Source organism: Pelmatolapia mariae, linkage group LG1 (assembly GCF_036321145.2).
Source record: "Pelmatolapia mariae isolate MD_Pm_ZW linkage group LG1, Pm_UMD_F_2, whole genome shotgun sequence".
In the NCBI taxonomy this organism is placed as follows: Eukaryota; Metazoa; Chordata; class Actinopteri; order Cichliformes; family Cichlidae; genus Pelmatolapia; species Pelmatolapia mariae.
Genome location: NC_086227.1, coordinates 24,711,684 through 24,737,126, shown reverse-complemented (window position 1 = coordinate 24,737,126; position 25,443 = coordinate 24,711,684). Strand labels below are relative to the sequence as shown.

Sequence of the window (25,443 nt, the reverse complement as noted above, 5' to 3'; positions counted from 1 at the left end):
TTTAGGTTTCTGTGACAACTTGGACAATGTGAAGGAGACTGCATCCTGTCAGCCCCTGTGGATTATGTCCAAGAAAAAAAATCCTTTTTCTCTTCTCTTGTTCTCTTCAGCACAGCACTGAAAGATTGGTGGAATTTGGTCAGGATTACTACTGTGAATGCATAGTCCTGATGGCTGGATGAAAGCGCTAAGCCAGTGTGGGTTTGCGGATGCAAGAGTGTTGAGGACACAACATTTATAGAGAGCACAATGCATGTCTGTGGATATAACAAAACACTGGCTGACAAGATGCCTCCCAGCCCCTAGAAGCCTGGCAAAAGAGGAATATCCCAGCATGATAACAATATGAAGCTTCTGCTTATTCTTTTGGCTGCTTCCTTTAGGGGCTGCCACAGCTGATTGCCTGCCTCCATCTCCCCCTATCCCTTCTGTCACACCAACACACTTCATGTCCTCCTTCACTACATCCATGGATATTTTCTTTGGTCTTCCTTTTTTTCTTCTGCCTAGAAGCTTCATCTTCAACAACCTTTGCCAGTATATTCACTATCCTTATACATATCTCTACAGTGGTTCAAACCGTCTCAGCCTTGCCTCTAACTTTTTCTCCAAACATTTCAACCTGAGCTGTTCCTCTGATTTTGATTTCTGATTTCTCTGCCACCTCCAGTTCTGCTTCATGGCTTTCTGTTACTACCACCATCTCCAAACATCATCACATCATCGCAGGTCTCAGTATAATCACGTAAATCTTCACTTTCACTCTTGCTGCTATCCTTTGGTCACAAATTACCCCTGATACTCATTCCCACCTACTCCACCCTTCCTGCAATGCTTTAGTTCACATCTCTTGTTCACTGTCTGTTGCTTTGGATGGTTGATCCCATCTACCTTCAGTACCTCTACTCCTTGCAGCTTCACGGTTATACCTTTCTCCCTCTCATTCACACAAATTCTGTCTTGCATCTACTCACTTTCATCCCACTTCTCTCCAGAACATATACCCAACTCCAGGCGCTCTAGATGCCTCCCGCTCTTTACTCTAACTATAGATCACAGTGTCATCTGAGAATACCATAGTTCATTGCTGCTTGACCTCACCTGTCAGCTTGTCCATTACCACTGCAAACAAGAAGGGGCCTAGAGCAGATCCCTGATGTAATCTATCCCCATCTTTAATTCATCTGACACTCCAACCACTCCTACCTATCTTGCTGTTTTCTTATATGTCTGGCACGACCCTCGTATACTTGCTTGCTGATCCTGACTTCCTCATTCAGTACTATATAGAGTTCCTCTCTTGACACCCTATTATATGCTTTCTCTAGATCCACAAAAGCACCATGTAGGTCTTTCTTACCTTCTCTAGTGTTCTCCATCAACACTCTGCTCTTTTTTGACATAAACCCATGCTCCTGCTCACTGATCATCACCTCTCTTTTTAATCAAGCTTCAATAACCCTTTCCCGTATATTCATGGTATGGCTTATCAGCTTTATTCCTCTGTAGTTAAAATAGCTCCACACATCACCCTTGTTCTTGAAAACAAGCAAACTCCTTTCAGTTTTTCAGGCATCCTCTCACTCTGCAAGACACCAATTTCCCCAAACTGCAAAGGAATGAATTTTGCCCCACTTTGCTCCATCAAAGAAAACAATGGCGGCTGTGATTTTGATATAGTGCATCTAAACTGTTTTCATTTATACAAGTGTAAGTAGCCTACTGTAAAACTTGCAATAATGTAATTATTGTATAATATTGAAACATTTGGCATTTAGATGATAGAAGCGTACAGTAATGTCAGTTGCATATTGTATACAGTGGCAGGCAGAAGTGTGGGTGTGACAGGAATAAAGGACCCACGCACACAGCCTTACACATTGACAGGTGTTTTAGTTCCAACTGTTCCTGACATGCTTTGCTTGCGCAGCTTTCCAGCTGCCTTCTCCGGCTTCTCACATCGCACAGCTCCAGTCAGGTCCCTGTAACCTACTGAAATAGGGAAGGCATGACCAGGTGATGAAGAACAGCTGTATGGGTCATCCTCTCCTGACACCACACCCTGAACCAACTGCTCCACCCCTCCCCTGCAGCTGAGCCACAACCACACCCAACTGCCCAACTTAGGCTTGGGACCCATCCGGCCTAGCCTAGCCCTGGCCGAGGAGTTCCTCTCTGCGTGGCCGTGGGAGGCAGCTGGGCAGCCACAAACACCAACTCCAAGGATAATGGTGCTCTATGAGTCAAGTACCGTCGCTCCTTCCATACTGGGTCCTTCCTCCCAGTATTCTTTCTTTAGGTCCAACACCACCCGTGGCTTCCTGCTGAACAGTATCTCAAAGGGAGAGAAGGTCTGAGGCACCTCACACACTGCAAACAACAGAGTGTCTAACCAGCGATCCCAATTGCGTTCATCCTTGTGAATGAACTCATGAATCATGGATTCTAAATTCTTATTCAGCCACTCCACCAAATTGTCAGTCTGAAGGTGGTAGATGTGGGTCAGAACAGAATTAATACCCAGTAATTCATACAGTTATTTCAGCATGCAAAACATAAACGATGTGCCCTCATCAGTCAGTATCTCTTTTGGGATGCAGACTTGAGAGATGACCTGAAACAGAGCCTGCACCACAGTGTTTGCAGAAATGGTGCACAGCGGCACTGCTTTGGGATACCGCGTTGCATAGTCCAACAGGACTAATGCAAAGCGATATCCACGTGCACTCGGGGGAAATGTGCCAATGAGGTCCATGCCAATGCGCTCAAATGGGACCTCAATTAAAGGTTACAGGTGCAGAGGCGGAATACCCGGCTGGTTAACCAGCTGACACTCCAGGCAGGATGTCCACCAGGATGCACAGGCGACTAAATCTACCCATTTACACTCCAGAGTTTTATTATATCCCATATATCGTCTCCCTCCCCCATGCTGTAGAGGGGCACCGCTGCGAGCAGCAGCAGTGTCCATGAGGTACCAACCGGAGCTACTTGACTTCACTGTCCAACACCTTGTCCGGCGCTCAGACTGTTCCTGCGGCTGTGCCTTCCAGCTGGGCCACTATCCAGGCCAGTGACTCAACTGGCAGGGCTGGTCGTGGTTCTGCCATGCCACGGCTTAGGTTTCGGCACCACTGACAGAAATAAAGGACCCACGCACACAGCCTTACACGTTGTCAGGTGTTTTAGGTCTAACTGTTCCTGACACGCTTTGCTGCAGCTTTTCAGCTGCCTTCTCCGGCTTCACACGCCACACAGCTCCATTCAGGTCCTGGCAATCTACTTAAATAGGAAAGGCATGACCAGGTAATGAAGAACAGCTGTGGGGTTCAGCCTACCCTCACACCACACCCTGAACCCACTGCTTCACCCCTCCCGTGCAGCTGAGCCACAAACCACACCCTGCCACAACAGGCTTTATGTCAGTGAGATTAGATGGTGTACGGCACTGAATCAAATCAAATCAAATCACTTTTATTGTCACATCACATGTGCAGGTACACTGGTACAGTACATGTGAGTGAAATTCTTGTGTGCGAGCTTCACAAGCAACAGAGTTGTGCAAAATACAATAATGTAAAACAAGCAAAATATAAAAATGGCTAATCTAAAAAGTAATAAATATATGTACAATATGTAAAGGTATATACATTACTGAATAGTCTAATTGCGTGATGTGAAAAATGAGAATTTTCTGACTATTTGACATTTCACGTAGTGGAGAATGGTAGCCTGTTGGAAACCTTAATTCAAAAGTATTTCGACTACAGTCAGGCTTCTATGGCTCACCACCTCTTGAAATCAAAGACTGGATCTGCTCAGTGGCACTGTTGATAATATGTTGAAAAGCTAAATGGAGGGATCCCAAAATTCACCATGTTTTGTTAAAATTAAGGAGCAGATACATTTTTTTAATCAATAATAGCTGTAAGCCTTTCAGACACTGAAATGTTTTTTCTTCTTCGTTTTTCTTTTGGCAGGTAGTTACAATGGGTGGAATTGGTGGAAAGGTATTTTTTGTTACTTGCAAACTGTCTTATCCTTCAAACGATACAGTATTCTCAGTCACTTACAGAGTGTCATCACTTTATTGTACACACAGAGATAACTGGATATCATAAAAATACATGTGTTAAAGTCCCAGCATTTATCAAATTATTGATCTTCCACCTAATCTGCAGGATAACCTGCGTTGAACATCTTGGTTTTAAATGGATATTCACAGTGATCATCTCTTGTTTCTCCAGTTTTGTAGAAAACTAATATTTTGCTATTTAACAATATACAGTGGCTTGCAAAAGTATTCGGCCCCCTTGAACTTTTCCACATTTTGTCACATTACAGCCACAAACATGAATCAATTTTATTGGAATTCCATGTGAAAGATGAATACAAAGTGGTGTACACGTGAGAAGTGGAACGAAAATCATACATGATTCCAAACATTTTTTACAAATAAATAACTGAAAAGTGGGGTGTGCGTAATTATTCAGCCCCCTGAGTCAATACTTTGTAGAACCACCTTTTGCTGCAATTACAGCTGCCAGTCTTTTAGGGTATGTCTCTACCAGCTTTGCACATCTAGAGACTGAAATCCTTGCCCATTCTTCTTTGCAAAACAGCTCCAGCTCAGTCAGATTAGATGGACAGCGTTTGTGAACAGCAGTTTTCAGATCTTGCCACAGATTCTCGATTGGATTTAGATCTGGACTTTGACTGGGCCATTCTAACACATGGATATGTTTTGTTTTAAACCATTCCATTGTTGCCCTGGCTTTATGTTTAGGGTCGTTGTCCTGCTGGAAGGTGAACCTCCGCCCCAGTCTCAAGTCCTTTGCAGACTCCAAGAGGTTTTCTTCCAAGATTGCCCTGTATTTGGCTCCATCCATCTTCCCATCAACTCTGACCAGCTTCCCTGTCCCTGCTGAAGAGAAGCACCCCCAGAGCATGATGCTGCCATCACCATATTTGACAGTGGGGATGGTGTGTTCAGAGTGATGTGCAGTGTTAGTTTTCTGCCACACATAGCGTTTTGCATTTTGGCCAAAAAGTTCCATTTTGGTCTCATCTGACCAGAGCACCTTCTTCCACATGTTTGCTGTGTCCCCCACATGGCTTGTGGCAAACTGCAAACAGGACTTCTTATGGTTTTCTGTTAACAATGGCTTTCTTCTTGCCACTCTTCCATAAAGGCCAACTTTGTGCAGTGCATGACTAATAGTTGACCTATGGACAGATTCCCCCACCTGAGCTATAGATCTCTGCAGCTCGTCCAGAGTCACCATGGGCCTCTTGGCTGCATTTCTGATCAGCGCTCTCCTTGTTCGGCCTGTGAGTTTAGGTGGACGGCCTTGTCTTGGTAGGTTTACAGTTGTGCCATACTCCTTCCATTTCTGAATGATCGCTTGAACAGTGCTCTGTGGGATGTTCAAGGCTTGGGAAATCTTTTTGCAGCCTAAGCCTGCTTTAAATTTCTCAATAACTTTATCCCTGACCTGTCTGGTGTCTAAATCCAATCGAGAATCTGTGGCAAGATCTGAAAACTGCTGTTCACAAATGCTGTCCATCTAATCTGACTGAGCTGGAGCTGTTTTGCAAAGAAGAATGGGCAAGAATTTCAGTCTGTAGATGTGCAAAGCTGGTAGAGACATACCCTAAAAGACTGGCAGCTGTAATTGCAGCAAAAGGTGGTTCTACAAAGTATTGACTCAGGGGGCTGAATAATTACGCACACCCCACTTTTCAGTTATTTATTTGTAAAAAATGTTTGGAATCATGTATGATTTTCGTTCCACTTCTCACGTGTACACCACTTTGTATTGGTCTTTCACGTGGAATTCCAATAAAATTGATTCATGTTTGTGGCTGTAATGTGACAAAATGTGGAAAAGTTCAAGGGGGCCGAATACTTTTGCAAGCCACTGTAAATATGGATTTTGGAATTTATTGTATATTGCTGTTATCCACTGATATAGACATTGCATTTGACATTGAAGTGGTCATTCATGCTTTTTTAAATTTATGTGAGAGGTGCATGTGGACATATCAGCAGTGAGATGTGCAGCTCTGTGTAAAAACACAATAAATATATAAGATTTCACACCCTGTAGGCTAATGCACATTTCCTGTTGTTTTTGGGATTAGCTCAGCTCAATAGAGCATGCTGCTGCTCAGCGTAGTCCAGAATAAATAGCATCCAAACTGTCCAGCTGGAAGGGGCCCACCTGGATCAGATGTTACCCCTGGACTTGCATCCAGTATCTCATTGTTGGGGTTTATCCCCGTGGAAACCTTCCTGCAACCATGGCTGGTGTAAATGGCTGGTGTTTGTGAGGAAGTTAGGTCCCCGGTGGCTTGTTTTCTGTTGTTGCTTCTCAAGTCTGTTGGCATCTGAAAAGGTCTCTTTGTGGCTAATTTACATGTCAAGGCCCCTCATAGACATATGCTTCTTCACTACTGAATGAAATAAGCCTCTGAAACAGCTCAATCTAGAAAAACCTCCCTACTGCAGACCTCACATTTGGTGGGCATTACTTTTGGCCTGTCATTCATTCTTTATTGACATAGTGCATAGCCAGCTGTACTGTACCAGGCATTTTGGTGAACTGCCTTAGGAACTTTTGTCTAACTTTAACCTTTATTTCAGAGGCACGCTTTTTTGTTTATTTTAGTTTAATGCATTAAATAACTTGAAAAACATTTTTTTAATTTCCTAGTGAGCTCTAATATCTGCTTTCAGGAAGATACTGAAAAACAGAAACAGGTCTATGAATAACTCTACAGCTATTAGCTCTGCCATGATCAACAGCTCAGACTAGTATTGTTATTAAAAAATACATAAATAAATAACATTTCCTCATTTTTTTCCTGTCTTGGTATTTTCTTTTTGTAATTTACACTCTTACTTTTTCCTCCCTTTACACTTGCACTTTGTGTTCCCCTCAACAAACTTTGCTTCTCACAGTTCCCCTCTCTTCTCGTTAATCTATTTAGGGCTAGCATTGTGCAGAAAAGGATAATCTATTTCCAGGATGAAGGCTTACTCACGAAGAAACTGTGTGAGAAAGGTAGGTTCCTTATAACGGTTTGGATAAAAAGTATTACTATCAAAATGATGCTTTATTTTTGCTCCCTATTGACAACCTTTTATTTTTTTCTATCCTTTTACTCAGTTTTTTCGTTCGCAATTTTTACATTACACTTTGTCATGCACTGATGCGAATGATTGTGAGTATGACTCCCCAGGGTTGCATGGCGATGGATGCCACACTGAGTGGCGAATCAAAAGAACAGTGCTGCACACCTTTTCTCCGTGTTCTTCCTTTTGGCTCACCGCTTTCTTAACCATCACTCTTTTATATGACAGGCACACATCTCTTCTGCTCCTTATACTAATCAGTAATCCATCACTTCTGTACAGAATCCTTGTATGGAGATACTACTGATAAACCATTGCTTGACTGTTGTGCCTGTGGAACGGCAAAGTACAGAGTCACCTTCTATGGGAACTGGTCAGAGAAGATTCACCCCAAAGACTATCCCCGTAAGCACAATTTTTCAGTTCTTCATGTCATCTCATGTCTTATACATACTGCATGAATTAAGGAACTGTCACTAAAAAAACTAAACCTGTAGTATCGTGATTTTGCTAACAAGCATTGTGGGCATAGCCACAATTTTAATTTAAATTAGCATTGATTCTTCTGTGGTTATAAATTCTTACTATGGACATCTAATTCTGTTTTGGTAACATCAAACTTAAAACCACAGTGCCTTCTTACAAAACAGGTGTTTGTCTTCTGATTTGTTGAAACACTGTTCTAAAAATAATGGATTGGAACTAAGAGTCACAGAAAAGGTTGGATGTCAGTGGGAAAATAGACTGTATGAAAAAATTATGTAGGGACGTAGGACATAGCCAGTTCTGGCTACCTTCTACCTTGAGCACCATGAAGGCAACTGTTGTTGTGATTTGATGCCAAATAAATTAAACAGAATTTATCCGAATTGCTAATAAACTACTAGGATTTAATTAAACAAAAGTGAAGTAAGAAAGAAATTGTTATGGAGGATTGAACAACATGCAGAAAGCTTTCTGGAAATTTGAGAATTGTAACACTGGAGTAGGGATTGACTTCTTTTTGGTGCCTACCTCAGTAGGGAGTTTTTGGTACTTCTGCAAACCACCAAAATATACACAATTTAGTGTTTGTTGTGGTTTACCTGGGGAAAAGATGGCTGCATGATTCACTGTGACAGTGGTTGTGAAACTGTGGCGCAACCAGATGACCAGGGTAAAAAAATATGGAATGAAACTAAGTTGAATAGGAGTTGTGTATGGGAAAAGGATAAACAAGAATTTGTTGATACTATTATTGGGAAAAATGTGCTTCCCTGACCAGTTAGTGAGTGGTTGCAAGAGGTTGCTTCCAAAGTTTGCATAGAAGATGCACATTGCCTGTAAACAGTTGCCAACTTGATTTAAATGCTTTCTAGCTTTTAATGTAGGACATGCCAAAAACAATGTGAAAACCACTGCATACCCCTTAATGGCAACACCATTCCCTGGTCATTTGGCTTCAGGAATGGTTTGTGGAAGATAATGAAGCATTTAAGATAAAACTTAAATAACTAGCCCAAATAAACAACCTAAACTTATAACGAATAGCTAACTCACTCTCACATTTTCCCAAAACAGCAACACAGTGTGGATGATTTAGCTCTGTGGTTTAGGCGCTGGTTATAGGCCTGAGTAATGATGTGGGTATTGAGCTATTTTACTGTGGTTGGGTGCAATGCATATAACCTTGGGACTCACAATCAGGATGTGAATGGACTTTAAGATTACACTGGCTCTCTTGTCTAAATCAGGCTCTTGCCATTCAGATCAATATGCCGATTAGAGTGAAATAAGATAAACCCTGAGATCGAAAAGCGAGCTAATTCACTGTTTTATAGAAGGAGTAGCTATATGAGAGTCACTGTCACACAAATTTATGAAGACACACACAAACACACACACATACACGCACACACCTCACAGATAGATCAGTTGTTAAAAGGATAGGGCAAGCTGTGTGGCTTCTATTTCTTTCCCTTACTACAGATTGATTCGTCCTTGCACAAAGTTATTTCCTTGGTAAGTAGTTGAAATAACTCTGCACATATTGTACTGCACAATATTATTCACTGACTACACCACAGAAAGCATATAGTATGATTTTGCTCTTCTGTAGTACAAATAAATTTTTTGCTACTCGAGCTCTGCTATTGAGCCACATGTCACTCTCCTATTCTTAACTATGTTTCCTTTAACTGCAGAAGCCATACACTGCTGTTCTGACCAAATTTCAGTGTAAAACAGGCCAACAGGAGATTTTTTTAACTACGTGACATGATAACCTTGACAGTTCTATTTTCTTTTTTCCCCTTTGTCCCCATTATATGTCATACAGACAAGTGCGGCTATTTAGTGCAAGTGATGGCAGTTCCCTTGGACACAGAGCGTAGACACCTGCCCTAGAAAGATTGATAGAATTAATATATAAGATATTAAGATAAAAGAATAAAAAAGAACAGCATTCCTCCATCAAACTTAAACAAAATGTATTAAAAAATTATGTCTTTCATTTTTTGTCTTGTTTGTCTTCTTTTCCCTTGGACGAAATATTAATTTGCTTTGTAAGATTTCACAAGCCTGTGCATTCACAGCGACCAAAAATTGTCATCTTTTTACATTAGATAAAGTAAAGTTTCAACTCTAAGCTCTATCAAAGTTTTTCAACACCACAACTACACTGTCCTAAATTCATCTTCTATGAATCCAAACATCCAGACTAATTTAACTGCCTTATATTATGTCCCAGATAAATATACGACTTGCCACTTGACTGCTATTGAACACTGTTTTCCATCATATGTGGGTGAGAATATCATGTTTACAGTGAACAAAAACTTTACAAAAACCTCTGGCATTAACTCATTTTTTGCAGCATTGTATTTTCATTTGCAATTTAACTTTTTTTATATATAATAAGGCTTTTAGTCACAAGCTCATGGTACTTTATAGGTTTGACCAGGGGTATACAAACATCATTATACTTTCTGGTTGGTAGAGCAGAGTGTCCTTTCAATACCGGTGCATAATAAGATCCTAGGCAACGTGATAATAAGATAGGATGGGGGGATAATGTAAGAATGTGAAAACATGAAACACCAAGAGCTTGAGTTAGATTATTGTGACCCCACAGTAAGATAGTAAGGACAAAAAAAATGACCTGTAGACATCAACAAGGAGCCTATTGATCCTAGATAAACTACAGTATTCTATATATTGTTATGCTTTACATAATAGTGGAGGTTGAGGTGTGATGTCTACTGCTGCATTCTTGGTTTGATTGCCGGTGTGGGATCAGTAATGGAATGATGCAGAGGGCATTTTAGGAAAAAGAGTGAGATGGCCAATTAAAATACGTTTTATTGTTTGGCTTTACAGGTCGTGCCAATCATTGGTCAGCAATAATTGGCGCCTCCCACTCTAAGAACTATGTCCTGTGGGAATATGGGGGCTTTGCCAGTGAAGGTGTCAAACAAGTGGCTGAGCTGGGTTCACCAGTTAAAATGGAGGAGGAGATCAGACAGAAGGTAAGATACTCCAGTTGAGATGACTGTATTATACATGTGGTAAAAAGCATTTAAATTTGTATTAATAAGATATGCAGTCGGGATATTTACCAAGTAAATGAACTTATTTCTAAGAATGTTATTCCTTGACGAAAACTGGTAAAAAAAAAAAAAAGGGAAAAAAAAGGAAAAATGAATTGTGCAACACCACAGGAACCTCAGGGGATGTTCCAGGGTATGCACACCTGAGTGCGATATACGATGAATTGCTTTGACATTGTTGTCCAGATCATTTAGTGCTTTCAGGCATCTTTGCTATTCTTAGCCTGCCTCTACTACCACATTTAACCAGTACACAGCATCAGGAGCAGTACCGCTGCTGGGAACCGGTTTAGACGTTAGAAGATTAGAAGATATTTTCCCAGGTGTTTCATGAAATTTGGACCAATTATACCTCTAAAAAGTGCAGCCGCACCAGTTAATCTTTGATCACAACATGGGGTTTGAGACAACTCGGGAAGTGCTTTGAAGGCAAAAGGAGGAACCTGTTGTTTTTCATCAAGACAGTTAATTAGTAGCTGATTTCAGTTAGGTTGGACTATGTCTCTCTATGTGTATCCGAAGGATGTTTCTTTTATTTTAACTTTATAACTGTCTTTTACAGCATCTGGTTTTCTTTCGAATGAAGTCTGAACTTTTTATACAGTCTTTGTACTTGTCATGTTCTTCCTGGACTATAATCTCTGGTACTTCCACAAATAGCATGTTATATCTTTATTTTTTTCCTTCCTCCGCATTGCTGTCTCTCTGTCTCAAAATTACCCATGCAGGCATCTCACCAGGCATACGGTCCCGTTAAGCGCTTACTGCTAGCTAATTTTGAAGACCTGGTGTTGCAGCAGATAATGAGGGCATAGTTTGAGCAAGGGGGTCTCCATGTCATTGCTACCTTCCCACAGCTATTGCAACACACTCTATTATTCTTTTCTCTCTGCCTGGATCATTAGACAAGTTTCTTCCAAGGTTAGAGGTGAAAATGAAATTGGGTTTGGATTTGACTGACAAATAGAAAACGTTTTCTAGAAAACACAAATTTGATTTAATTTAAACTGGCTTTCCTCGTATTATGTCTGGAGAACATGAAACAGAAATTCTTCACAAATGTAATCAAACTGTGAAAGAGAACCCCCTTTTCTTTAGATGATTTACATTGCTGGACTGGACGCTATATTTTTTTCAGCAAACAGTAATATGTGACAGAGCACGCAAAAACCTGGCGAACAACATTTTAATTTTTTTTTTTTGCTTTTTAATGTTTCTTTAGGTTTTGAAACTTAAAGATTAACATTTGCAAATGTAAATGATTAAACTTCTGATTTAAAAAAACAAAACAAAGCAAAAAAGCACCCCTCCAACAGACTTAGAAGAATCCAGTGATAAATCACAATCCACGCTGCATTATTGCCATTGGCTATACATGGAACAGTTGCCAACATCACTAAAGGGGGAGACTTTCTCTGGTGCCTTGCCTGGTCAACCCTCCCCTAGCAGTTTGGCTGTCTGACCCTGGGTTTCCCACTCGCAGCCGAGAAGTTTTTTTGCATTTTATTCAGCAAGCTACATTTTTGGGACACAGTTTTGAGAAATTTTGCAGACAGTGAAGTTAAGATAACAAACACTGGGAATATTGCAAAGTCTAGTTGTTCTTGATGGTGTCTTGCTTGGTTGTTTTTGTGAGCACCCAGGATTGCACAGCGAATGATTGTACTGTAGTAAATGAGGTACTTTTTCTCACTAATAACAATCATATCATCACCGAGTGTGGCTTGGCTTGTGCAGTTTATTTTATCTCAAGAAGGTATTGAGAGCTACCCCTTGTTTACAATTATGTTGCCTAACAGCTGCATAATGACTCACTAGTAAAGTGGAATTGGCACATGATTGCAGGATGATGGTTACACTGGCAATCAGTATAAACCTGATTGGTCTCATACTAGTAAGATGCATGCTGTTATTCATTGCTTGGCATGATGGAAAAGTAGTGAATAATCAACCTTTTTCAGTCGTCTGTACATGGCTTAATTAGCGTCATTTACAGAATTGTGTAGGTAGACATTAGGTATGATGGTTCTGCAAATGGGTCATTTTCCCTCACGAGGCTCATGCGTTATCCCTGTTTGCCTTTTAAGTACGGCGGTTCGGTGAAGGAGACTCCCTCTTTTGAGCAGTGCAATGCTGCTTGGTAAACGCTGACGCAAACAGAAAGCTGATTCGCTTTTGTGTCAGGTGAGGCGTCAAGGGGGAGCAGCTAGCGATGAATGCAAAATTGATATTCATAACCAGGCTTCACTCCAGCCAAGGGATGCACTGATCAGAGTGTTCATACAAAGTTTCATTTGCAGAGCCAAGCAGTTATGCAGACCACGCAAACACACACACACACACACACACACACACACACACACACACACACACACACACACACACACACACACACACACACACACACACAGAACCCCCCCCCAAAAAAACATTTATACAGACAGTCTTTTTTATCTTGCCTCTGTCAGTTCAGACTATGATGACTTTATTTTATATTCAACTTTGCCACCCTTTCAGACCTACAACAAGGGTTGGCTCTACAATGTGTCTTGCTGCTCCTGCTCCTCAGATAGCTGGCGAAAAATATTTGACATCTCATGTCCTCTGGGATTAGGTACATCTTTAGAATTGGAATTTCAGTATAGTACACCTCTACTGATAACAGCACCAATGTTTAGTATTGGATTTTTTTTTTAGAAGAAGAAGAATGATAAAATATATTAATGTGACATGCACAGGTGGCTATATTTACTTTATCCATCTCTACTAGCTTTCTGCTTGTCTTGCATAATTAACAAGCAGTTCCATATAAAACTGTCTTTAAAAAGTCTGCCAGAGACTTTTTAAATTAACCCTTCAGCCTCATATCATCTATGTAGCCTATGCCATACAACTAAACTAATTAAACTAAAATGATAAATGTTACTGTAATTACTCATTTAAGGATTCATATATTGAAATAATTGCCATAAACTTACATTTTTCAGTGGTTTAAAAGGTCTTTTGGTCCAATGTCAAATAAAAAGACACATGTCTTAAGACATATGTAAAGTAGCTTTAGTAGGTGAGATGCAGAATGTAAAGCAGGACCGAACACTTTTTTTCTTTTTTAAAAAATGGCTTTCGGACAGTAAACAGATGTGCATACTGTTCCATATGTCATATACAAATGCGGTTATCAGAGGACTTGGCAGCCAGAGTTCATTGTTGTTGTCCCTCCTTTCATGTTTGAGGTGATTTGTATATGCATTCAATCATTACAGACGCGCAGTGTGTCACTAATGAGAAGTTTAATGAGACTCTCTCCAGGACAAGCGACCAGGGCCAAGGCCTTAGACGGATTATGAAATCTCCTATTTCCTTTCACAGCATGGGGTGTTTTTCATTATTGCACAGTACAGACGCTTACGGAATTCTCTATTATCGTGAGCTCTGCAGCTGTGTCATAGAGTGGCGATAACACCACTCGGGCTAGAGCCAGAAAGAGACATTACAGATTAATGACAGGAAATGCAGATCTGTATAAACAGATGCACCTGTTGCCCTTAAAATATTGCCTTTTTTTTTTTTTTGCACTTTTATTTTTTTTAATTTTGTTTGTAAAAGTGACTGAGATCCCCTCTAAATTCCATTTTGAATGTCAGAGCTTAATGTAGGAGATTTCTCAGCTGGATTCATTCAGTTGGTAAAGCTGTTACCCTGATTGCTGCTTGCATTTTATTACTGTCAAATTGTCTTGCTGATGGAAGCTAAAAGTAGCATTAGAGCTGACTAGGAGAACAACAGGTATTATGGGAAAAAAAATGTTAGCTTGTTTTTAATGTTTTCCTCCTTCTGATCCCCCTTTGTGTGCTCCTAACAAGAATTCAAATGATAATTCTTCAGTTGAGTTGTTGAACAGTAAGGTCTGCCATCTGTAAGTGGGAGGCCTGTAGTTAGGAGCGTGGGAAGAGAATAATAGATATGCAGGTTCCTTTGGGTCCTTGACTCGGTCTGAATGAGCAGGTGTGTATGTGTGTTTCTGCTTGTATACAGAGAATTACCTCAAAACCACTCTTCAGTGCATTGAAATCTTTATTCCCTGTGGTTTTTGCTGTACTTTAATTACCTGTGTTGGTAGTACTGACCAAACACAAACCCCACTGGTTGAAAAAAACAAAACAAAACCAAAAAAAAAGAACGACCGAAAAGAAAAACCAAACAAAAAAACAAAAGCAAGCACTGATTTGAAGTACAATTTTTAGAATTTATTAATGAAAGGTATCATAAGAACTGGTTCTGGTGACATTCCTACTTTGTATCTAGTCTTTGATGAGAAGAATAAAGTAATGTTCTGTTATCTTCGATTTGTATTAGTGTTTTCTCTTTATGAGGAATCGATGCTGTTTTGGGATCATTTTTCATTTCATATAGCTGGATTTTTTTTTCTTTAACTAACAACTCCACTAATGCAATAATTTGCACAGAAACAGCTACAGAAACCTCAATAGTATCTGGACAAATGTGTGCACGGCTGAGCGTGAAATACACATCAGGAGCACATCATGAAACCAGAATTACAAAAGCATACAAATTTCAAAGTGGGTTCAAATTTGTATTCACATTTTCATCATGAGTGGATGCATTTATTTTTTTTACTTATTTTCTTATACTGAAGGTTTTCTGATGTAGTTAAAGAGTCATGTAATTGAGTATTAGTGTTTTACTGGGTGTAAAAGGAAAAACCTGCAAACACTTACATTACTTAAAAAAATTATTTGACCACCTGTATAGATGCATCAATGAAATTTTATTTATTTTTATTGTGTGTTCCATGACATAGTGTACTTCGCGATCGCTGAAAACACACACTCTTTGTTGTAATGACTGTTGACATGACTGCATTTGTGGAAATGTGTTTATGAGATTCATACAGTAGGCACTCTCCTTGTATATTTTATGAAGTCAATGACACAGAAAGACAAGTGGCTTACTAAAAGGGGTCAAGTTGTGCAGGTGCTGGGGGTTTTAAATTCTGTTTGAATTCATGGTGGTTCAAATTTTTACACTCGAGTGCTTCTGAGCTAAATCTTTCTCAACCATGTTATAATATAATGAAGCACTGAAAGGGGAAACTCACTGTCTTAAAGGAGGCCATGTCCTAGACTGTTGCCAGATGAGGATCTTCCAATTTTTTGGTTGGATAAACAATTTCATACATTTCTAAATAGTTATGTATTATCTTAAGTACTGTTCTATTGATATATTAGTACACTATAATTGCCACATAAGTTGCATGCTTGTTTTTCCCCCTCCCGTTTTGTGGCTTTCATGATTGTACTAAACTCTAGTATACCTTTTTTGTACTTCTTGTGTGTCTGTGCTTGCATGCTGGTGCATGAGTTCAGGTTTGCCACAACGGGATAGCAATTAGCTCTAAAGGGGCCTCCCACAGAGTGAAGTCTTGACCCTAACTCTGTATCCAGCCTTGCCAAGCCATGTTGGACGGTGCCAAACCTCAGTGGGTGAAAGAGCATGCAGAAATTCCTAACACTTCACTACCCACTACCACAGTACCAACCCCCTTGGCTTTTTCTTCACATTTTGTCTTCTGGGTAGTAGAATATATATATGTATATATATATATATATATATATATATATATATATATGAACAAAAACAAACAAACAAATAAAAAAAACCCTCGACTTTAGGAATGAATTATTCTTTAATTTCAGCTGGCATTTTTTTCTTGGCCTGTCAAGTCAGCTTTATGAACCCAGCAGAGATATTCCTGTTTGAGAAAACAAAGCTCTCAAAAACCTTAATGCCTGCTTTGGCTCCCAGAACTGTTATTATGATTCCCACAATCGAACAGTACAGCCAGAGGCAGGCACATTTTAAAATTTGGTGGGGTAAAAGTAAGCCAGTGTGTGCTTTGTGTATGTGTCTCTCTGTGTGCATTTGACTGCACACAGAAATGCATTTTTATATTAACAGGTTCTTTAGTTTTTATATAATATCAGCGAGACATATTCATACAGATATGTTTTTATATGTCCTCCATTTGTGTGTTTGTGTGTGTGTGTGTGTGTGTGTGTGTGTGTGTGTGTGTGTGTGTGGCCCTAATGCTGACTTAACTGGCGTTGGGTGTAACTGGCTGACTCACATTTCAGGGCTGCCTACACAGTCATAAGGATAAAAGGTGGATTATTCTGGAATCTCACACATCTTGGCCAGAGGCAGCTTTGATAAAGCCATCCCAATACCAAGTCCCATAGAGAGGACTAGGGAGTGCTGTAGTCCCTCATGTGAATGTTTCAAGGCATTCAAAGACTGCTTATTTTCCCTGTGTGTCTTGTTTGGATGTGCCAGAACTTTTCTGTGAATATTTGTCAGTTCCTCAGAGTGCGAGATGACACAGTTTAGGGAAGTTAAAATTAAAATTTATGCTAAACATTGAGATGCTTTGACTTAGTACTCAGTTTGTTGTCTCTAAGGGTTAGCTTTCTCCCTTTTATCAGGGAGAAAGATAATCAAAGCTATTAATACCTCCCTTGTGTTTCATGTGTTTATCTGTTTATATGCATGTGTGCTTTTGAGCTTGTTTGTTTGTGAAGTCAACTTCAGATTTCCTAGTTGACGTGGCACTGCCTGTGTGTGAGTATTCTGCTGTTAAGTGTCCAGACTGCTACATCTTGCAGATCCAGAACAAAGTATAAGGAATTGACAAAGCGGCGTAGAGGGATTGGGAAATGGTTTGAGAAAGTGTGTTTAAATTAAGCATGCACTGAGTAGCAGAATAGTGTACATGGTTAATGAGACATATGCATGGGACCATATGCCTTTCACATGCTCACACACATGCTTACTCAACTGCAAAAGGCTGTATTACTCAGTGTAGTTTTCCTTCCCATCTCTTGGGAACTGAAGCTATTCTAATTTACTGTACATGGTTAACATTTGATGTAACAAATTAAACAAAAAATACTGGTAAAAATAGGTTTTTTTGCTGGTTAATCATGGTAACATATTGTGAAGTTACAGTACAACCTGCATGCAGTATTTTGCATTACAAAGTCTGAACTTACCTTTGAATTATAGAATGGAAGCGTCTCTAATTTTTTTAAAGATGGTCATGAGATGAAGGCCAACTAAATAAATAAATCATCTTTATAAATTTGTGTAATCTTTTATTCATGAGGTGCCTCGATAAATCTGTTTTCAGTAATCGCTCTTACCTGTTATGTTGTCCCCGTGAAAATGAGACCATGGGTCTGAGGCCCACTATTCACCTCAATCTCCATATCATTTGGCAGATTGGGGACTAAGGGTATGTCTTCACAGGCATGGGTTAAACAGATCAAACAGAGAAATACTGACTGACAGCTAAGGACCTAGCAAACCATTAAGACACTACCATGAAGCCTCTGTTGCAGAGTACGTTGTGGTTGTACGCCACTAAATTCATCCATGGAAAGATTTAGCTGGCAAGGTTATTGCATTATTACATTGCTGGTAAAACAAACAGCTACTGTGGGCATTAGTGAAATATAATGAAAGGAAAAACTGTGTCTAAACATGAAGAGGCACAGAGAGTCACAGTTACATTCTAGCTGATGTGTGGCAGCAGCCATTCAGCTGCTATCAGCTACTTTCAGAACACATGAGATAAATCCACGCATTTTTAGGCAACAAATGAACCTGTAAGCTGCATTATTTGTTTTAAAATCTTAAAAAAAACCCCACTAAAAATGTGGGACGTTTACAAATTACACCTCCAACGGATGCTTCTGTCCTGCAACATTCAGTGATGGAAGCTGCGTTCGGTAATAATAGAGCACACTGTGTGAGTATATTTATAATGGTTTAGTACCAGGTTTCGAGATAAAAATCGAACTGCGTGAGAGGGAAAAGAGGAATAGATAGCTTTATCTTTTATCATCACTATCATTAGTCTACAGTTGCTTCCTATGAAAGTCAGGGAGACAGCCATGATTTATTGTCTAGAAACACTGTTTTTGTACCACTAGAGCTTTTTTTTTTTTTTTTTTTAAATCCTGGGTTATTGTTTATTCATTTACTTTTAATGCAGTGTCTTTCATTTATAATGTATTATTTCCTCAAATACATTAAAAAGCTCATTACTCTCTCTGTGTGTGCGTGGGTGTGTGTGTGTCTGTGTGTGTGTTTCACACGAACAAAACACTGTTATGATTCTTCATTGCCTTTAGAGAGAACTAACAAACACATGATATTAATTTTATCTGCTTGGGTCAGCTTCTTCTTGCATTGAAGATTTTAGAGGCAGTAAAACTGTCTGGTCCTTGTAGCAGAACTGGTAAATGTTTAATTTCATGTATGTGTGTTAAAGCTGCCTTATAATAACTTTCTTGCATGTAAAGATTAACGGGGACAGTGGTGTCCGCATAGATAGTTGTGTTCTTTGTTTGTGCACTGCAGCTGAGCTCAGTTGCCTCACATGTTGTAAAATAGCTATGCACTGTTATACAATATATGCAGCACAGAGATATAGCTCTGACAGTTTTTGTTGTTTTGCATACTGTGTATTTATGCTAAGTTATGTTTTGCCTTTAGCATGTGTGTCCCCCTTGCTTAGTTAATGTCTCTTGTGAGTTCCAGACTGAATTATGCATTCTGATTCATAGCTGTTTGTAATACTAGAGTCAGTAATGATTTAAAGGTATCTAATTTTGTATGGATGGCGATGCATGGCTGGATTATATCTGTTTTTAATATAACTAACATTTGGCAGTTTTATGATCATCACATACTCTGCAGTGCAGTACATCTAACCACAGTGGCCACTGACCTCCTTAGAGAGCACGAATTCTGAAAGTAAGAATGAAAGTTAGTAAAATGGAAGAAAAAGCATAGAGAGCAGAGACACCCTAAACTGGGTCATCAAAGGCAGTTACCTCAATTCATCTCTAATAATATACCCTAGCCCTGGGCCCAGGTTTGCTGGAGTTGCCTGTATGATGGCTCAGGTTGCTTGATGAATGAGTGTGCCAGGCAGCACTATAGCCTTCCAGACTGTGCTGCAAGGCTCAGAGATTGCCACTGAGGACAACCATGGTCAGCAAATCAATTCATAGCTCTCTAGAGAAGTAGTGAGTGCTTGCAAACTCATCTGCCTTTAGCATGGATGATTCACTTGTCACCACATTTTCCCCATAGCCTGTGGGATGTTCTCCTGTCCTGTTTTGAGCAAGATTGGTGTGACTGAAGTGACTTCACCTATGCAATATCTGAGCTGCAGCCTATTCTGCAGGGCAGGATATGGGAATGTCAGTGGAGATTTAATTAACACCTAAAGGCTGTGTAAGCCTTTACGCTATGCGCTGATAACAGCCAGCTTGCATCCCATTGGAATTTCGAAGCAATTTTTTATGTCTATTAATAGTTTGGAGTACGTGCTGGGACAGACAGATCAGAGATTCCTGAGCAGAACTTTGATTACAACATCAGACGTGCTCCTATCTCACCCAGGGAAAAGACTGCTTTAGACCAAGTGGGGCTTTGGCTCAGAGGCAGAAAACAGCTCTTAATTCTACATAATTGTACTGTCCTAGGGAATAGTTTGACCATTTTAAATACAGAAGGGATATTCTGGCATCTCTTCATTAAGAATAATCCTTCTGACCCACATCTTATTACCAACAGCATTATGCAATAATCAAACAATGTTGTAAGTTCTGTGTAATAATAATAATAATAATAATGATAATAATAATAATAATAATAATAATTCATTGAAAGTATATTGAAATACATCTGAAATTGCAGGTGTGTAGACAAATCATAAGTTAACACAATAGTTATCTACAGTCTTCAATGTCAGGTCAGGTTAGCGGTGGCAAAGCATATGAATGACTAATCTGCATAATTCTGCACACATAGGAAATATGTTTTTTTCTTATGGTAATAATATTGAGGTGACAAAATAACTGAGGTATTTGCATGGTAATTAGCACTAATGATGTTTTTAGCATGGTGATTATATGAGCGTCTGCTGAGGCTGAGCTTCCTGAGGGATCTGAAAAGAAGCTTTATTGTCACAGCTTTGTCTTCCTGCTATTGCATTGAGTGAGTAATTGGTTCCCTCCCTCATGTTAGCATAGCCACTAGGAAGTGGTATTAGCCATTAGTACAACACCAACTCCAAAAAAGTAGGAATGCTGTGTAAAATGTCAGTAAAATGATTTGCAAATCTCATAAAACCATGTTTTATTCATAATTAAGCATATAAAAAATATCAAATGTTTAAAATGAGAAAATGTGACAGTTAAAAAAAATTTAAAAAGAATTTGATGAATTTGTTGTTCCATTCTTGTCTCAAACAGGATTCCAGCTGCTCAACAGTCCTCTGTCGTCCTTGTCATATTTTTCATTTCATGATGTACCAAATGTTTTCAGCTGGTCAAAGGTCTCAATAACAGGCAGTTCAGCACCCAGACAGTCTTGCTGTTGAAACAGAGGAAGTATAAGGTTTAGCGTAGTCTCCCTGAAATATGGAAGGTGAGAGCATGTGTTTTAAAACCTATATATACCTTCCACCACCGATAGTGCTTTTACAGATGTGCAACCTGCCAATTCAATAGGCACTAATGTAGCCCCATACCATCAGAGGTGAAGGCTATCTCTGAACTGAGTGTTCCTCACCTCTTTGATCCACCTGTTACACAGTGGCCATGTTTTCTAAAAGAATTTCAAATTTTGTTTGTCTGACCAAAGAACAGTTTCAAACATTGCCTTAGTCCATTTTAAATGTTCACTGTTTCTGGATCATGTTCCCGTGTTCACTTGTTTGCCTGATACAGCTTTAACCCGCAATTGCCGATGGCACGGTGAACTGTGTTCCCGTCTTGATTGCGTGATTTAAAATCTATGGATATGTACAGAGGCAAAATTACAATAGTGGTGTTATTGTCCAAGAAATTTTGTATCTTATGGTACAGACATACAAAAACATGCAGAGAAAGTAACAGAACAATTGCTCTGGTCTTGTTTCTGGTGCAGATTTTGCCAACACAATGGACTATTTCGTTTAATTTTTGTAACCAGATCTTGAAAAAAAAAAAAATAGTGAATCAGTATGTCCTAGGGGCACTGGTCATCATACAATACCATATAATCCACCTTTCTTTGAAGGTTTACTTCCAGCTAGACAGAAACCCCCCAAAAAGATCCAGAACTCAGTGGAGGAATTACATATCTCAGCTAGCCTGGCAATGCCTTTGGCTACCCTGGGAGGAAATGGAGAACATTGCTGTAGGCAGGGAGATGTGGAATACTCTGCTTAGCCTGCAGCTAACATTGACTTTTGATAAGCAGAAGAAATGGGATGTATGGCATACAAATAAAAATGTCACAGTGCAGTTAAAAGATTTGTAGTATAAAGCAGTTAGGCAATAAGTGTACACAAAAGAACAGTCTGAATAGTTTATTCTGTCACTGATTATTGACCTTTCAGCAGGTGGATACTTGTAGGAATAAATTATGTGACAGCTCTTTTTTTCCCCTTAAAAGCTGGTAGTGGCAGCTTCAGGGATGAATGGTGTATTTCTGTTAGATAATCAGCAAATCAATGATTTGCTTTCACCATGAAAGCTATGTGATGTATTACAATGTTTTTGCCTTATCCCTGGCTGTTGAGTATTCTGTTAATTTATGTGAATCTGCATCAGTGATAGGGAAATCAAGTTTTCATTACAGACTATTTCCCTAAAATGTGAAAACTTGAGGACTGAAAGAATTCTGCCAATAAGTTGCTTTATCAGGTGTTCAGATAAAAAAAAAAATCAGTTATGTGAGTGTATTTGAAGACCCCAAACACACCTCAGTGACTAAATTCTAAAGCTATTTATAAATGCTTTAATTAACTACGCACTATTAACTATCCAAACTTAGTATGGTAGCTTAGTAGAATGAATGAATGTTCCCTATAGTAGGTGTTTATTTGTGTAGTCATGACTGTAAAGCCTTCTTAACCTAAATGAAGTAAACAGTCTTTCTCTAACTGTGACAAATACATTCTTGTATATGTAACTAAACCAAAGACAAACATGTACATTGCCTTATGTGTTTCCAGTTGTTGGAGATGTTTTCTGATTTGGTCCCTTCACCCTAATCCACATATTAAGTTGTCATTCCGTTTATATATCTAACATTAAATAACTATTTCTGTTTTACCATCCGTGTACAACACAGCTGTGTGTGAAGGTTAACTTAATGTAAAACAAATGTGAAGTCATTTTGAAATTAACCTGAGCATATTTTTTGTGTTGTAGATTCAGTAAAAAAGGAACAGACAAAAAACCCCAAAACAAACAAAAACAACATCATAATATCCCCAGCTAGCTTTTTTCTCAGATTTAGTCTTTTATGTGTTTTTGTTACTCTCTGTAAATGTTGAGTGTTTGAGTTACATTATCATCACTATCATGACTGAAAAAGCGGTGGAGATTTAGGACAGGTTTAAGATTGTTCATTTTGCTGCATTAAAGCGTGTAAACAAATGTATGGTTGCCATTCCAGCCACATTCATATGAAACCATTACAAATGTCAGTAGGGCATGCAGCCAATATTAAACCATATTAACACTGTGACTCTGTTGCTAACCATTTCTTATTTGCAATGATGCCAGTTTAAATGCCGTTTCTTGCCTAACAGGGAATTACAAATGCTAAATCAAGCAGCACAAATGAATGTTCACTGTGCTTGTCAGGACTGGATGGAAATTATTCATGCAATATGAATCTTTTCCCTCCAAGATGAGAGAGTATGTCATCTGCACTGCATGATGTGTCTTCTCTAATGGATACAAATACTACTCTGTTATGAAAATGACTCTTCAGAGTTTTTTTTTTACAGTATTACAGTATTTGAATGCAAACAATGTTTAAAATACATGTTTATGCTAGCGTATATGCAGCAGCTGCAAGTCTGTTTGAGTGTCTTTCTCCTATTTAAGCTTTAAAATTAGGCCCCTCAAATTTGTGTATGGTGCCAATTTGTAAGGCACTTAACAATTTGTATTACCCATATAAAACCATGTGAAGAACTGCCCTGTGTCTGCTGCCTTGTGTGACTGTTGGAGAAGGAGCAGTGTGACCTTTACAGTGAAAAATTTTACAGGAGAAAATTACTGAGAGTCAGATCAGAGAATCAAAGATTGTACACAACTAGTAAATTCATCTAATTCATCTTTGTGAATAAAAAAATTGCCTAACCTGAAGAACAGCCTGAAGAAAAGCCACCCTGCACAGTTGTCTTGGTAATGAAGTTAAAGGAAAAGATCTGATGGTTGCCCTTTTGTCCAATAGGGAACCATGCACAACTTGGATATTACCTCGCTGAGGCAGCACTTAAAGACTATACCCTCAGCTCGCTGTGAGCCAATTTCATGGCTGATCTCCTCAGTGTGAGGGAGTGCGACAGGTCAGTTCTATCCCAGCAGGAAAGGCTTGACCCAGTGGCTTTCGACGACTCTGTCAATGGGATCCATTCCAGCTCGTGATGATTCTTTTTAACAGGGTCAAGACAAAAATCCAATGCAAATTAAAGATTTATTATTTATTCATGCATGTCCTTGCCATTGCACATTTTTGAGGACCATATGTTGATTTCCCGAAATAATTACAATGTTTTTGACCAAAAGACTACACGTTCACCTCAAGTATGACCTCCATCCGGGTTTAATCGAGGAATAATTCATGAGATTTTGAATACAGTTGTGTTTTTAATTTGACTGAATTTTTGTTAGTAGGTTGTGAAACAATAAACAAAATACCAAAATATTACATTTTCAAGCCTACTCTCAAATTCTGTTACTTTTCTGTCAGAAAAAAACTGTTTTTATATCAAAAGAGTCTGATCATCAGCAGTAATAAGTCAATCTGCTACACTCCTGTGAGCATGCGTAACCGTAACATAATTTAAAAAAAAGACACTCTAGACTTGATAAACATGAGCAAAAAAGCATTATCTGAACTATTTTCAAATGCTTAAGACCATGAAAGAAATATTTACATTTATATAAGAAATATAAAACACTTCTTTTTCCTTTTTCATATTTCCAAATCCCATTTGACAAAGTCACATGATTAGGTAATTATTTGTATTAATTATATATGATATAATCAATATTTATTAAATTAATATTTAATTTAATAAAAAGAACTAAAGATAAAATAAATTAAATCTTTACTGACAGTAATTACTAGCTCTACATTGACAAATGTGCCCTTGTTTCATATTAAAATGTTTGGTTATTGTATAGAATATTTTAATTTAAATGTCACTTTGTACTTGGATTTGTTTGTCCTGTTGGACACATGCATCTGACTGCTATTGCAACATGATGAGTCATTAATGGAATTAACTATAGTGTATGACATGATGTGTTAATATAATGGGGTTAATTTAAATAGATTTCACTGATTCTGATTCTGATAAGAAAAAAAATCGTATTTAATAAATGAACAGCTGAAGACATTTCTATACAGACAAGCCTTTAATTAATTTGTTGTTTTATGTTGTCATTTTATTGTGTTACATTATGTTTTTTTTTTTATTTCTGTTTTCATTGTGAAGCACTTTGTGATTTTGATATGTGAAAGGTGCTGTATAAATACATTTTACTTACTCATTAGCAAAGATTGATGAAAAATGAAATTCTGCAAGTTTGTCAGGATAGACATTTTTATAACTTG

At 38.7% G+C, this 25,443-nt stretch overlaps 1 protein-coding gene across 1 annotated transcript in view; it reads left to right on the top strand.

Moving 5' to 3' along the window:
• The window catches only part of spon1a (spondin 1a), a 55,387-nt gene that overhangs the window by 10,267 nt on the left and 19,677 nt on the right, over positions 1–25,443 (top strand). The window contains exons 4-6 of the mRNA XM_063476966.1: positions 6,994–7,067; positions 7,421–7,543; positions 10,496–10,644. Coding sequence (XP_063333036.1) covers positions 6,994–7,067; positions 7,421–7,543; positions 10,496–10,644 — 346 coding nt within the window. The remainder of the gene's footprint in view (positions 1–6,993; positions 7,068–7,420; positions 7,544–10,495; positions 10,645–25,443) is intronic.